At 39.4% G+C, this 16096-nt stretch overlaps 1 protein-coding gene across 3 annotated transcripts in view; it reads right to left on the reverse strand.

Annotated features, from left to right (window-relative positions):
* The window catches only part of sgip1a (SH3GL interacting endocytic adaptor 1a), a 51925-nt gene that overhangs the window by 24419 nt on the left and 11410 nt on the right, over positions 1–16096 (reverse strand). For all 3 annotated transcript variants that reach the window (XM_029500244.1, XM_029500245.1, XM_029500242.1), the window contains exons 3-4: positions 1785–1848; positions 977–1001 (exon numbers count right to left, since the gene is read on the reverse strand). In XM_029500244.1, coding sequence (XP_029356104.1) covers positions 977–1001; positions 1785–1848 — 89 coding nt within the window. The remainder of the gene's footprint in view (positions 1–976; positions 1002–1784; positions 1849–16096) is intronic.

A 16096-nucleotide genomic window follows, 5' to 3' on the forward strand; every position in this document is an offset into this window, starting at 1 on the left:
AACCCACCAGAGACTGGTGATACAGTGTATTCTGCACCACGTTGCTACTACTGGATGTGTTTCTATGTGTACTACTGTATAATGGATCTATGGTGCAGGCAATGTGATCCTGACTTTCTATTGTCATTATATTAGATAAATAAAGGATTACACATTCATTTATTTATTCCCAATTTTTTTGCTACTATAAATGGACTGCTTGGGTTCTGATGATTTCTTGATCATGATGTTGATAATCATCCTACATTCTGCAACAACAATCTATATGATTCATGAATTCATCCTTAACTGCTTATCCGTTTTCAGGTCGCGACAATCTATATATATTTATTTATTTTTTCCTCTTTTGGCTCCACACTGTCCAGGGTCACCACAGCAAGTCAGCAGAGGTTGTATCTGTGACTTGCATGATTGATTTGGCTAATTTTATGCTGGATGCTCTTCTTGATGCAACTCTCCCAATTTATCCAAGCTTGGGACAGGCACAAGAATGCCACTAGCGGGTGCTTTGCAGCTAGGGAATCGAACCCTGGACCCCTGCATACCAAGCTGGCATGTATGCCTTTTTAGGCTTTGCCTAGCGTCAGAATGACTGCAGATGAAAAGATAGCAATGCTGGCCATAGAATAATGAGTTTAAGAATATATTGTGGTGTCTGTAATGAATCTAAGTTCCACACACTACACTATCCTATTACTACAACTCTAAAGTACTTAAGGGCCGAGTTTGATACCGATTCAACCTCTTGGGGTTCCTGGCAAATAAAGAGCACAGAAAATAAATAATGTACCTCAGTGTTCTCTAGTAATACATGAATACAGAAAACATATTATTTATATATATATATATATATATATATATATATATACACATATATACATATACACACATACACACATATACATACATACACACATATACATATACACACACACACACATACATAAATTAATTAATTAATTTGTTTGCTACTTACACCCCCGTCTCTGTCTGGGGACCCCCTGTGAAAAAAATTAAAGAAAGAAATTAACAGAGAACATAAAAGTAATTTAATGTGAGCTCTTCACTTTCACACATTAAGTGGTTTGCTAATTAATCGAGACAAAATATCTAAAAATGGTATTCAAGGAAACATCCTTTCAAATAAGCATGCTTACTACACTTATTCACTGACAAATCAACTCCCACAGACATCCCACTGCGCAAACCTTTCACAGTGTGCTAAGAGTCTGATGCACAGTGACAAATTGGCTAAACACCTCTGTAATCACTTTAATAAAGATTTATCAGGCCCACCAAGTACTTCAAATATGATGTAATTGGTCTATGAAGTGCATTTTGAATCCTGCAGTATTTGCATAATTTCAGCCACTGTATGACATTGGCTGAGTGCAAACAAACATTGTCAAAGGTATTGAATAAGTAGTGACATTACTTTCAAGCTTCATATTAATATGTCAAGTGGGATACATACTGAAAGATTAACTGATCCACAAACACAATACAATACACAGTATACCACTTCAGATCATCCAAAGTTATTGGAAGCAGCAGTCGAACCTCTAATAGTTTTTTGTTATTGCAATTCTCAGATTCTTCTACAGTGAAAAGCATGGCCTGCTGTTGTTTACCAATTTAATTTCTTAAAATAACAAATCAAATTTTGAGGATTACGACAACTCTCCACAGCAAAGCAATACTGTAAATACTGTCAGCATTGAAACATTTAATATGCTCTGGATGCATCTACAGATCACACAGTAGGGAGTAGGATCAGAACTTACGTAGAGTCATTGTCCTTCTCTTTCTTCCGTATCCCAAAGGCCTTCCTGGTACGCTTTTTCAATCCTGAGGACACACAAGACACAAAAACAGGCAAATTGTTACAACAAGTAAAACAACCGGCATGATTAAAAGGTGGCAGATGTCGGTGTGTGAAAGCGTAAGATGAAAGCTGCAACAGAGCATCTGTCATCCATGAGTTTAAAGGCAATGTTTTAATGTATTATTGAGTGACTGGGTGCATTAATGTGAGGGCAAACACAGTCTTTCAGAGCTAAAAATGTGTTCATGGTCATTGCAAATGGACCGACTGCCTTGGATTCCTCAAGGCCTCTGTTTTGGATGGAAAATTCATTACCACAACAAAAAAAAAAAAAAAAAAAGAGAAAAAAAAAAAATCAATGTGCTAAGCATTTAACAAGAAAAGCTTAGACAGCCGTGGAGAGCACAGGAAACGCTTAAGTTACAAATAGCACACTAGATCCTTGATGTAGTGATTATCCATACCATTTCAAACCCTAACCTGACTTAAAACAACTGAACACATCCCGTCCTTAAACACAACTCTTGAAAATAAGTAGCATTTCATATTATTTCATATGATCTGCAAATCAGCAATACAAATGTGTGAGAAACAAGTGTGGGGTGTGGATAGGCTTTTTGCTTCTTTTTTTCCCCAATTATTATTACTATTTTTTTATGTCTCAGATACTACAAAGGAAAAGGAGAGATACTGGAATGTGTCCACACAAGGAGTGCTGACAAGCTCCAAAAACCATTCCACAAACAACTGAGTATTCACTAATTCATTTTCCCCTTTAATGCCTATCAAATAGCACCCACCTGTAAACTATAGAATAAACCATTTAATAGAAATGTGACTTTCAACCACAAATCGTATGAATTATTACCATTTTAATATGAAGCTGGTCTGTTATCCGAAATCTTTAAATATAAATAAATGTTGAAAAACTCCTGTCTACTTCTTACCTGAAATGAAAGCCCAGTTGTCCCCTTCCATTCCTTCTTTGATAATTTCTCAACACTCATTCCTACTTGTCTTTGTCTGACTGCGAAATCATCACATTATCCCATGACTATAGTATCTGTCACTTGCACCCCACGCAGGTACACACTGAGCTTCAGAGTAGGAACCTGATGCTTCTTGTCACTAACCCACACATGGGTAACACACACACACACACACACACACATATATATAACCATGCAATGTCCTTGTGTCTTCATTCTTGTTAATCAAATGAAACACCACCGACTTCACTCAATCAAAGACAATTGTCAACATCTTAACAAAGCAATAAAGAATTGCTACATCTAAAATTTAGATGAGAGATAAAGATATATATATTTTTTTCTATAATCATGCCCATGCTGAGTCCTACTCAGATATCCCTCTATCTTTGTAGTTCAAATTCAAGGACTTCCCTACATACATTGTTCAGAGGTCATGGAACAAAAATATAGTGTGCTCTAACAATGGAGGGATTGAGGTTCGACTAGTTCTTCAATAGCTGCTACCCATGCATAAACAGTGAGTTATTCCTTTTACTATTCCATCAAGATCGAGTCTAATATTGTCTGATTTGGATTGACCCTCAAAGTACATCAGTCATGATTCATTTGTTGAGTTTGTGCCTAATACCATTCAGAAGCAAATTCTGGTTGTGGTCCTGTTCAGTATTACCAATTGATTCTGTCAAAAAGTGGTTGCATACAATTCTCCTTCATAATGCTATTGGATAGGATGGCCTCATTAGTTCACGAACCTCTAACAGTATGCATCATTTGTCTTCATTCTCAATACCAGGCACCATTAAAGCAAACTAGTTGTAATATATTTTTAAGAAGTTGTGTTAATGAAAGAGTAAGCTCTGTGTTTGGATGTCAGAAAGCACATAGCAGCTGTGTTCATGACACAGAAATATGGCATTTGCAGTAACGCACATGATCAAAATCTGTGTTATTTAACTTAATTTTGCTTTTATTGTATCAAATACTTACTGTACTTGTCTCCATTTTGATGGCTTGTTCAAAATTCAGCCATTGGGAGCCCCCCAAAAGTTAATACAAGAAGCATTGATGTAGAACAGAGAGCAAATAGCAGCCTCAATTTTTACATATGGCACATCGGTTGTCCTTTTTTTTTTTTTTTTTTTTAATGTAGATTACGTAAAACGGAAGCAAAAAATCTATACAAATTTTTAATTAAGATTTAATATGTTGGCCTCTGTTGTATGAGTAAAACATACACATACATAATAGTAATATGACTGAGACCAGACCAACAGAACCTAAATCTGACTAAATGACATCAGTTTGTATGTGTATGATTTAATTAATGAGGGGAAAGTAACAGCGTGCAGTAGACACTATTAAATGACTTAATAGCTTCCGTTCAGAAGGATGCTAGCAGAAATGCTAATGTAATTTGCACTCTCTTCACCAGGCACAGTAATGTAATTGTAGGAAAAGCAAAAGGACACAAAGCCAAATAGGACAGGACACTGCCAAATAAATAAATAAATAAATAAAAACCCACACACACACATAACAACTTAAGAACAACAGTACATTGGCCAGTACTAGTGATTCCATCTCTCTGGGGGGGCCTTGGGTTCCCAATTGTAATTTCTACATTTATCCTTCACTTATGTTTATGTAGTCTGAAAAGCCCAGGGTTCAGGATAATCTTGGGAAAGTGGTTTACTAACTTTAGAAAAGGTCCCGAGAAATGAAGGCAAACACAACAGGAGGAACACCAGCTCCCAGAACTACAAGTGTGTTATTATAGCACTGTGAGGTCCACCCTTCAACCTACAGTGCAGGAAGTGGTTGACTTCAACGCTGCAGTCAATAAGAAAATAAGACCTTTCGTACAGTACAGTGATTATTAGTTAAATCGGCTTTTGAGCTTGGATGCACTACAACCCTTTTTCACCTCAGCTTGCCTACTTCTACAATGCAAACACAGCAAAGCCATTTTAACACAGTGTAGTAAATACACAATCTCTGAACTTTGCATAGTAAATTAACACACTGAATCTCAGAAAACTTTATATCGTCTCTGACTATACACACAGAGGTGCTAACATTTGACCAGAATGTTTTCTTCCTCTTACTTGGTGGCTACAGCACTGTATTAGAGGGTGTTTAATGCAGTATGACATCTGATAATTCCATGTAACATTCATGAGTGTATGTATAATTCACAACACTTTATAAACTTGCAAATTATTCAGTAACATATGCCATTAGGTTTACCAGAAGATGAAAAATAATTGAAGTGGTCTAAGATTATTTGATAATTAAATGGGAGCTAAATTGTTAAAGGGAACAAATTCAGCTATTAGCAGCTGTTTATCTGAAAATGCTGTGGCCAAATTTAAAGAGAATATTCAGACATAATTTGCTAAACTTCCATGTCTAAAAGCCAACAGAGGTCTTTTCACATACACAGATTGATGACCTTGTGAATAGAAACTATGGCCTCACTGTGTCTCAATCTTATGTCCTCTCCTCTGAAAAAGAAAGTAATGAAACAGAGGATGCTGGTACTTCGGCATAAATAAATGGTATAAACTTTGGTCAAATTTGTGCCTTAAAGCAAACGTCAGAAAATTTGGAAAGGAAGTTGTGCTCCAGTAATGCAGATAAATTCTACACATTGCCAGAAAATGTATATTCTTGATATGATCAGTGTTTCTCTTGGTTATGTACCACAGCCCTCCCAGTTTGCTGTTATTAAACCTCTCCTCAAATGACATAATCTTTATGCAGATGTTTTGGCCAATTATAAACCCATATCTAACCTCCCTTTCATCTCCAAAATTCCTGAAAAAGAAGCTACAAGCCAGTTATGGAAACATCAGCATAGGAATGGCTTGTTTGTAGAGTTTCAGTCAGATTTAGAGTACATCATAGCACAGGAACAGCACCGGCAAAAGTTACGAACGACATTCTAATGGCTTCAGACAACAGATTGGCCTCCATACTTGCCCTATTAGATGTTAGTGCTGCTTCTGACACCATTGACCATAATATTCTATTACAAAGGCTGAAACATGAAATTTGGATCATACAGCTCCACTAAACTGGTTAAAACCATACTTATCAGACAGATATCAGTTTGTTCATGTAAACAATGACTCTTCCTCACTCACTCACTTTAGTTAATCAACGAGTTCTATAGGGTTCTGTCATTGGGCCAGACTTCAGGCATGTCTTAAAGATACAAAGACCTGGATGACCTGCAACTTTTTTTTTTTTTTTTACCTCTGACCTTGTGTAGCCACTCTGGATGGCATTAGTTTGGCCTCCAGTTTCACTATTAGGAATGTTGGAGTCATTTTCCGGACCGGATCCGGACAGGTCCTTTGTCCCTCATATAAACCAAGTTTCTAAGATAGCCTTCTTTCAGTAACGCAATATTGCAAAGATCAGAAACATCCTGTCTCAAGAGGATGCAGAAAAACTAGTCCATGCATTTGTTATCTCTAGACTGGGCTTCTGTCATTCATTACTATCAGGAAGTCCCAACAGTTCTCTGAAAAGCCTTCGGTTGATTCAGAACGCTGCTGCACAAATATTAACAGGAACTAGAAAACAGATGACATTTCTCCTGTGCTAGCTTCTCTTCATTGGCTCCCAGTAAATTCAGAATAGAAGCTCTTATTAACCAAGCTCCATCATATGTCATAGAGCTTAATCTTCCTTATTGTCACTTCACTCTCTGGATAGAGGTGTACTTGTAGTTCCTAGAGTCTCCAAGAGTCAATCGGAAGCAGATCTTCAGCTATCAGGCTCTGTTTCTATAGAATCAACTCCCAGTATTTGTCCGGGGGGCGGACACTGTAGCAGCAGAGCCCAAAGTTAAATATTCAAGGTTTAATTACTCCTTTTCTTTTAGTTGTGCTGCTATAAGCCGAAACTGCTGGAGGTTGTACTGAGCACCTCTCTGTTTCTCTCTCCCCATGCATGTACATTATATGTCTCTACCTTTGTCTCTTCCTGTAGTCTGTGTTTCTCCCTCCTGTCCTGTCCCTTCCTGTGTCTATCTTACAGGTGCTGAATCATCTCTGCTCCATGTTCCTGCTCAGTACCTGCTGCTGCAGAAGTTCCCTTTAGTTATCATTACAACTCACTTCCCATTGTGGCCTCTTCTTTACTAAATTTACTTCTACATATTTAGAACAAACAGGTTGCCATCAGTGTATGCTTTGTTCATATTTTCCATGGCATCTTCTGTTCTCCTGTTGTGGTTTTCTCTCTTTCCTCTGCTCCCTCTCTGAACCCAACTGGGTGAGGCAGATGGCTGCCCTCCAGTTCTGCCTCTTAAAGGAAGTTTTTTTTGTTTCCACTGTCACCAAGTGATTGCCCTTGGAAGGATATGTTGGGTCTCTTTAAGAACTTCATAAAAAGTTTGGTCTACACCTGCTCTATATGTAAAGTGCTTTGATGGAACTTTGTGACAATACATCAAGACAACTGATGAAACTTTATAATTTGGCACTCTATAAATAAATTGGATTTGATTTGACTTGGATCAGGGGAGGCGGTGCAGCGCTCCAGTGCTATCCTTTCTAATTTAACCTCTAACTGTGTTTATATCTCCCACTACTGTTATTAAATTGAATGCATTCACTATTAGCATGCTGATTTACACCTAGGAATTGACCAATAAAAACACACTGGCACTGCAGGTCACTGGTTTTTTTACAAAAACGGAATGTTGATATGTTTTTTCAACATTCCAAAACCAACTGACAAATACTCAAAACAATACTACACATGGGGCACAGCCACACATGTCTGCACATACAATTTCAGATGACTTTCAAGCGATAGCGCCTTACTTATGGTTAGTGGGCAAGAAGGCTTTTTAACAAATTGCTCCAAAGGCAAAAGAGATGAAGAGGCTCTTTTGGCCAACCAACAAAACACGCATACAGCCTGTAATGTAGGCCACTACAGAGTAGTCCAGGCCAGGCCTCTTCAAACTCTGAATAGGCGATCTGTGCTGCTTTGCATAGTAAGTAGGAAGGATGATAATAAGCTGCTGAGACCTAGAATCACAAGTTTTGCTGTCAGTGAAATACTAAGTGCAATAAAAGGACCTTTTAAACTTTGATGTCGTTTTTTTTCTCTTCCCTAAGTGAACATCCAAGGCAGTTGATCAGTCATCTTGAAATAGAGGAAGAACTGAGTTTTTTTTTTTTTTTTTTTATAACCCCAATTGTTAAATCCATGTGTTAAACAGGTGAGAACATGCTCAGGTACCAGAAGAGGATCAGAGAATTGAAGTGAAAATGGTTTGTCAGGCCGTTGCAAGTTTTGAGGGAAGCTGCAAACTAAGCACAAGGGGGAGCATGTGGCTCTAAAAGTCAGCTAAAAGTCAAGGATATATGCAACTACAGAAACAGGATGAAGGCTAACAGGCACATAAACAAAACAGACAAAAACCAATAGACAGAAAATTGTGAGCTGTGAGTAGACAAGGAGATAGAAAACTGTAAGACATGCAGGCAGACTGACATCCAGTAGACAAACTGAGAGATAGACATATTGCAAACAGGAGGTGTTAAAGGCTCTTTCGTTGGGAATGACTCATCTATCCTCATGGCCCAGTGAGACAGGAGGAGGCACGTGAGGGAAGATATGCTGCTTAAGACTGGCAAAAATACTTTCCATGATCATACAGTGGTTCATGCACTAGTTTTGTATGGTAGTTAAAAGGGCAAAGCAGAAAAGATGTGGAACACACAAATAAAAAGCATTTGATATTATTGGTTAGCTACTTTATGACACACCTTGAAATTACCTTTAAATATGATGCCTATGTGAAGATTTTATTTTGGCAGTTACCAGAAGAAGATCAGAAAATTGAAGTGAAAAATGGGTTGTCAGGTTGTTGCAGGTTTTGAAGGAAGCTGTAAACTAAGCACAAGGGGGAGCATGTGGATCTACTGATAGGCAGACAGACAGATAAGGAGTCAAAGAGATATGCAACTACAGAAACAGGATGAAGGCTAACAGGCACATAAACAAAACAGACAAAAACCAATAGACAGAAAATTGTAAAGCGCTGTGAGGAGAAAAGGAGATAGACAACTGCAAGACAGGCAGGCAGACTGACATCCAGTAGACAAACTGAGAGATAGACATATTGCAAACAGGAGGTGTTAAAGGCTCTTTCGTTGGGAATGACTCATCTATCCTCATGGCCCAGTGAGACAGGAGGAGGCACGTGAGGGAAGATATGCTGCTTAAGACTGGCAAAAATACTTTCCATGATCATACAGTGGTTCATGCACTAGTTTTGCATGGTAGTTAAAAGGGTAAAGCAGAAAAGATGTGGAACACACAAATATGTGATATTATTGGTTAGCTACTTTATGACACGCCTAGAAATGACCTTTAAATATGATGCCTATGTGAAGATTTTATTTAAAAAAAAAAAAAAAAAAAAAAAAAATCAACTCATGTCAGGGACATAGTTTCATAGATTAACAAAAACACTGCTGAGCACATAAAATCATTTCTACAAGCAGCACGAGGGGAAAGACAGGCATTTATTCAATCTTCACCTACATTTTCCCTGGCAGTTTCTAACCTTCCTGGATCAAACCCAAAGACGGAGGATATCTGACACAAGAGGCTAGGATGAGCTGTCTGTAGAAATGCCACCCCCCGGTGTTATTACCTTGCAGCACAAACAGAAAGGTAAACTGGGATTTTATAAGAAATGGCCACAAACAGCTGTTCACTGCAGTCGCTAGAGTGTTGGTATGCTAGTGTGTGTGCATGTGTTTTACAGTGAAAGACCCAGCGTGAATTTGGCAGAAAAGAGTGGATGCTAAAAATAGCCCTTGACTGTATTGTCCAGGTGGTTGCACTGTGAGCTATCAACTGTAAAACTTCCATGAATAACGCACCCGGGTAAAAATGAACACAGAGATTGCAAAGAAGGACATTTCTTTTTCATTGTGCTGACACATCTATTGGTAAGTGGGAAAAAAAAACAAAAGCAAAAGATGTTTAATTGAGTAGCATTACTCACTTCTAAAAAAAAAAAAAAAAAGGGGGTCAGGGCCAGATACCAAAAAACAGCAGTTGTGATGAAATTAAGACTTGAGAATGGTTAGACAATAGTGATACAGCCATCTGCTCAACCGCTTCATTCCCTTAAATATATTTTAGATATCTATTTAGCTTAATATATTACCTTCACATGTACTACAAAAGCTAACATTTTCCAGATCAATTAATTAATTAATCAAATTGTACTGACATGAATCAGAGAAAAAGAGGTCCTAACATTTGTGATGCTGGGACCAGCGTATGTTTCTATACTAATGTGTTAGAATAGCATCTAGACCAATAGCATTTGGTCTGACTTAATTTGCAGTTTTTAAATCACATTGCATTTATGTATTTCAGGTACCCTGTTGATGAAATAGGTAGCGGTAAATGCCCTAACCCTAATCCTTGGAAAGGATGGCCCGATTCTGTGGCCACCTCATTCACCAGACATTACTCCCCTGGACTTCTTTCCGTAGGGCTATGTTAAAGATATTGTGTATCGAACAAAGATTCGGGATATCACTGAACAAAAGCAAAAGATCACTGATGCCATTGCGACAGCGAATATGGCAAGAAGTCGAGTGCCGTCTTGATATGTTTTGTGCAACAAATCGTGCTCATGTGAAGGTGTATTAAATGAGGCAAAAAAATTTTAATTATCTACTCCTCATTTTGTAATAACTTCCACACTTTTGCCTGTTCATTTGCTTTTGTAATACATTTGTATTTTATTTTAAGATATTTTATGGACACCCTGTACATTCTTGAGAAATTCTGAACATCATAATACCATCTTTTTTTTCTTTAAACCATAATTACTGTTAAGATCTTGTACAACACACTAGCATAAAATGGTAAAAAAGAAGTATGGAATATTCTGTTAAGTAAGGTGTCCCCAACCCCCATTCTGTCCATCTCTTCCACCCCCATCATTGTTCTTCATCTCCTCCCTTCACCCCCTCTGTCTCTATAAACAGCAAGCACTCATGGTTCCCATCCCCAGGCTTCAAATAGCATCTACCAAGGACTGTGTGGCAAATGTCTCTGCTGCAGAGCAGATAATGCATCTTTTAACCTGTATTTCTGCAATAAAGATATATGGAAGAGATTTAATTTTCATTTGTTTATATTTTGACACAGGATTTCTACAGATCAGTGGCAGACGTGAACAAAGAGGACTCCCAGTCCTGCTCATGCCACAGACTGATACTTACTATGTGCTACAGCTAAAGCCTTTGAAAGTGCACCTTGGAGGTGACCTGTAGGTGGTGGGCTGCATTTTTTCCTTCAAATTTCAAAAGGGTGCTGCGAGACTACAGTTGTTCAAACCCCATGCAGACCCCCTAACTCTTGCCTGGAGACAAGTCCCCAGCTATTGAAGTTCTATCAATACAGATCATCATTGCCACCAGTAAGGGGGAATAACATTCATTCATTCATCTTCTAACACTTTTCGTTTCCGGGTTGCTGGAGCCAATCCCAGCTCACATTGGGTGAAGGCGGGGTCACCCTGGACAGGTCACCAGCCCATCACAGGACCAACACACAGAGACAGACAGTGACCAACAACCACTCACACTCAGACCTACGGACAATTTAGAATCACCAGTTAACCCAAACATGATGTCTTTGGACGGTGGGAGGAAACCCACTTGGGGACAGGAGAACATGCAATCTCCACACAGAAAGGACCCAGGCCTGGGGACTGAACCGGTAACCTTCTTATTGTGGGGCAATAGCGCTAAACATTATGCCACTGTGCTGATTGTGGGGACAAAAAGTAAAAATTTTCCCTCTTTTCAACCACATTAATTTGACATCGCACAGAAATGTTATTTACAGCCACCCAACTGAACCCCATCACAACAGGAGGATGAAATAGCAAAGGAAATAAAATATCCTCTTTACATGCATGCTGCATGTTAAAGCCACAGTCACCAGGCGCATTGATTTAGTTTTGGTGTTTGAAAAACTGTTTTGCTAGAGCCATTCTAGAAGCCATTCTATAAACATTGGGAAAATAGGGCCATAAGTCCTATCTATGCATATTTTCCCCAAATGAATGCTCATTGTGCTCGCCCGTCTGCCATCAGCATGCTGTGCCCTCACTAGAAAGGACTGCTTTGCCTCATTCTACAGGGTAATGGTTCTACTATCTTATATTAAAAATCAATACCCTGGCAAACCAATGTTGCAGATAGATACTGTATGTAGACAATTTGGTATTACTTTACTAAAATAACATTCTGAGAAGAAGAGGAAAGCATTTGATAGTTATAAAAGACATGTAAGACTGATTCTCTGGTTGCATGTCAAGCGACCTAAAACACAATTGGACAAGAATGTTGTCTCGCTTAATGTAGGAGTGCAAGGCCACATGTGACGTCCTTAAGGGTGCAATTGTCTAACTTTCAAGGCTAGAGGTTGGTTAGGTTGTTAGGTTGTGGTAGCTATTATCTAGACAACAAAACACTGATGCAAGACATCTTTAGAGTTGAGTAGATTTGCCAGCATATGGAGATTGTGTTGAAGGCATCACAGTGCTCCTTGTAGGCTTAGCAGCTGTTCACTCACTTTAATATTGCGGTATGTTCCTTATAGCTTACATTATGAAGGTGTTGGAGATATTCCACAGTTTGACCTGTGGTCTAAAGGTATTGGGTGTCTGAGCTCCATACCTGATCTCAAGGCTGAACCTGGCGACTTCTATTCACAACCTCATCTGCTTTTCACCACCCTCAGCTCATGACCACAGGTGAGGGTCAGAACATAGACAGACTGGTAAACTCCTCAGTACGACAGAACACTACAGTGTCCGCATCACTGCACACCCCGATGCGATCCGTCCATCTATCTCCAGCTCCATTTTCCCCTCACTGTTGAACTAGACCTCAAGGTACTTAAACTCTCCCACTCGGGGCAGCAACTTCTCGCCAATCCAGAGTGGGAACTCCAGCTTTGTCCAGTTGAGAACTATGACATCAGACTTAGAGCCACTGATTTTCATTCCAGCCCCTTCAGGGTTAGGGTTAGGTCACTGGCTGACAAAGCCAGAAGGACCACATCATCAGCTGACAGCAGAGAGGAAATCATAAGGCTTCCAAACCTGACCTCCTCAGCCACTTGGCTGTGCCTTGAAATTCTGTCCATAAAAAATATGAACAGAACTGGTGAAAAAGGGCCATGCTGACTGGATCCAACCCTAATTGGGAATCTATCTGATTTACTGCAAGCAATGTGAACAAGGCTCTGATGGAAAAGGGACTGAATGGCCTGTAGCACTGTGCAATCCACCCCATACTCCCAGAGCACCTTCTACTGGATACCCAGAGGGACACACTCCTAAGCCTTTTCCAGATCTGCAATGCACATGTAGATGTAGATTGGTCGGGCAAACTTCAACGCTCCCTGCAGCACCTTTGTCACAAGTACAGAGCAGGTCAAGAGTTCCACGACCTTGACAAAAACCATACTGCTACTCCTAAATCTGCAGGTTGACTTAAGGGCGGATTCTCCTCTTCAACATCCTGGCACAGACTTTCTGATATGATCGCAGAGGAGTGTGTTAGTTGGAACGCATCCTCTTGTCCCCACGCCTTCAAATGGGCTCTACGACGCTGCCACTAAAGAGGCACTGTCCCACATGTTCACACAATGTTGGGTGTGTCACCCCAGACACCCCTAAACATCAGGGAAATCTAACCATTTAATACGAAGGTTCACATTCCCCCAAATTCATTTAAAGATCCCTCCAAATTTATCTTCAAGCCAAAGGGCATAGGATGGAAAAACAGCGTGAGTAAGGGCATTTACCCATTTTTCCAGAACACTTAGAACCTTTAATATCTGGCAGTTTACTGTATGTCATAAGAATGTATTAACGGTCAACAACAAAGGAACGGATTCGCTGACTTCCGCAACAGTGCCAGTGGAATTAAAGTAATGACCCTGTATTCGCTGTGAAACACAACATCTCAGCTTTCAGTAACAGCTGGCATTTCTGACATTTCTGTGATAGAGCAAACATTCGTGAACTTGAGCAGATTCTAAGTGTGGTGGCCACCGGCGACAGCGCTCAGTTCAAAAGGGCTATTGCTGTTTTGACACATTAATTTTTGGTAAAGGAGGAGGAAGGGCTCGTGATTGAAGAATGATGAGAATGAAACTTGTCTGCATGGATGCTTCCACCTATGCTCATAGAATTCCAGAATTTAAGAAGTTATTTAGCAATATGACAACAATGATGCTTACGGGAAATGTAGCAGAGTAAAAATGTGTGGTATAGATGCTCCCAAAAACTGCTTAAGTAGTGTAACGTTGTATTATGACTTTGTAACAATACACCACTAGCTCTAGGTTCTGCAATATACAGTGTGCATACAGGAGATGATTGTTGGCGGGTGAATTAGACAGATACAACAGTAGATTGCAGGTCACATTGTAAGTCTGCCAAGAATAAACACTTTCAAAATGAGCAGCAACTTCTGTATATTTAGTGTGTTTTGAGTCTGGTTGTGTCCACATGAGGCTTGACAGAAAACTGATATGTATCAGTTGCTCAGAGGCATCCTAGTCACGTCTTCTTTCCGCGTGCCTCAGGGTAAAACAGGAAATCACTTTGTTAGGGGGAAAAAAAAAAAAAGATGGTTGAAAGGAGTGATGGGGAAATAAAGAGTTGTAAGCAATGCACATTAGATGCACATTAGACATTAAAAGGTGAGATTAGTGACCAATTTTTTTCTTATCTTGTTCCTTCATTGTGATAGGATCCAAAAAAAGATGGACCACATTCCTGTGGATTACATTTTCTTTATTCACACCCAACTATCTAAATTCATGCTGGTAAAAGAAACTCCACCCAGCGAATCCACCCCCTCCCCTTTTCACACCCAGATTATAGGTTTACTTAGGTTTTGGAGGGGAATGGAATGTGCCGTCTGGTGGGTTGAATCATTAAGACCAGGACTTGTTTAAGACTTCATACAACATCTTCTTACAGTTGCGGTCCTCAATTAAATAATGACTTCTATCAATACAAAAGATATGGGCAAGTGGCACAATAAGGGAGAGATGCAAAAAACAAAGAACAGAGATGTGGAGACTGTGATAAGCAAGAATATAAGCAAGAACCACTTTGAGGGAACTCAAGATTAGTTCCAGTGTCACTCAAACACAACTTAATCTGCTGTTAAGGAAACCTTATGTAACCTGCAAACTGAGGCAACGCACACTGACTGTCTACCTACCCTACTCCTAGTGTATGTAGCAATTAGACCTTGTAATATTATCTCTACTATGGTAGTAGTAAGTAGTAATGATGCTAACACACACACAGACAGACCTGTTAAAGTATGGCTCATTTACATGTTAGATTTTTCTCCCATCCTTTCTTGCCATTCCTGACAATATGAAATAAAATGAGGCAAAAAGCAAAAAGCAAAAAAAAAAGTTTGGATTTAAGGATGGTATTTGTGCACCATCTGCTCTCTGCAGTTCTTTATGTCTCACTTGTGGCAACATGTTTTGAATTTTTGTTCAACACTTGTCAGTAAGAAAAGTAGATACTGTGTATACACGCTGTATAAACTGTGTAAACTGAAGGAGGCAACTAAAGAGACATTGTTCTTTGTGACTGCATGTTATGTAACATGCTGGTAGTTCATTAGGGGAAACTCCTACTGCAAGTGCGACACTAAAGTAATGCAAAATGGAGGCCAGTCTTCCCTTACAAACAGAATTCCTCACACAGCTGCAAGACACAGATACATGCAGGCTTGTACCATGCAACTCCCTTTTCTCAGTTGAAATGAGAGTACACAAAGTACAGACTTGACACATTCAGTTTAGAGCAGTGCTTCTCAAAGTGTGGGGCACGATCCACCGGTGGGAAATGGAGACATGGCAGGTTGGGCACGACAAACAGGAGGAAATTTTCTTACTGTAAATACTTTTCTTCATTGACAAAGATAATTCACTAAACAAAACACCCACACACAAAAAGTAATAATTAATGGCTAAAATGATTAATGAGCATTAGAAGACCAGGAGAAAAATGTAACCTGGGACTAAAGTGCAAAAACAATGATAGACGTCGGGATGAAAGTTGCAGCGGGCCAATATTTGCAGCGGGACAACAAGGTAACAGGGAGCCGTGAGCAACATGGATAAATTTGAGATGCGGACCACAAAAGAGCCAGCACCATCACTCACACAC

This window comes from Echeneis naucrates, chromosome 4, assembly GCF_900963305.1.
Source record: "Echeneis naucrates chromosome 4, fEcheNa1.1, whole genome shotgun sequence".
Lineage (NCBI taxonomy): Eukaryota > Metazoa > Chordata > Actinopteri > Carangiformes > Echeneidae > Echeneis > Echeneis naucrates.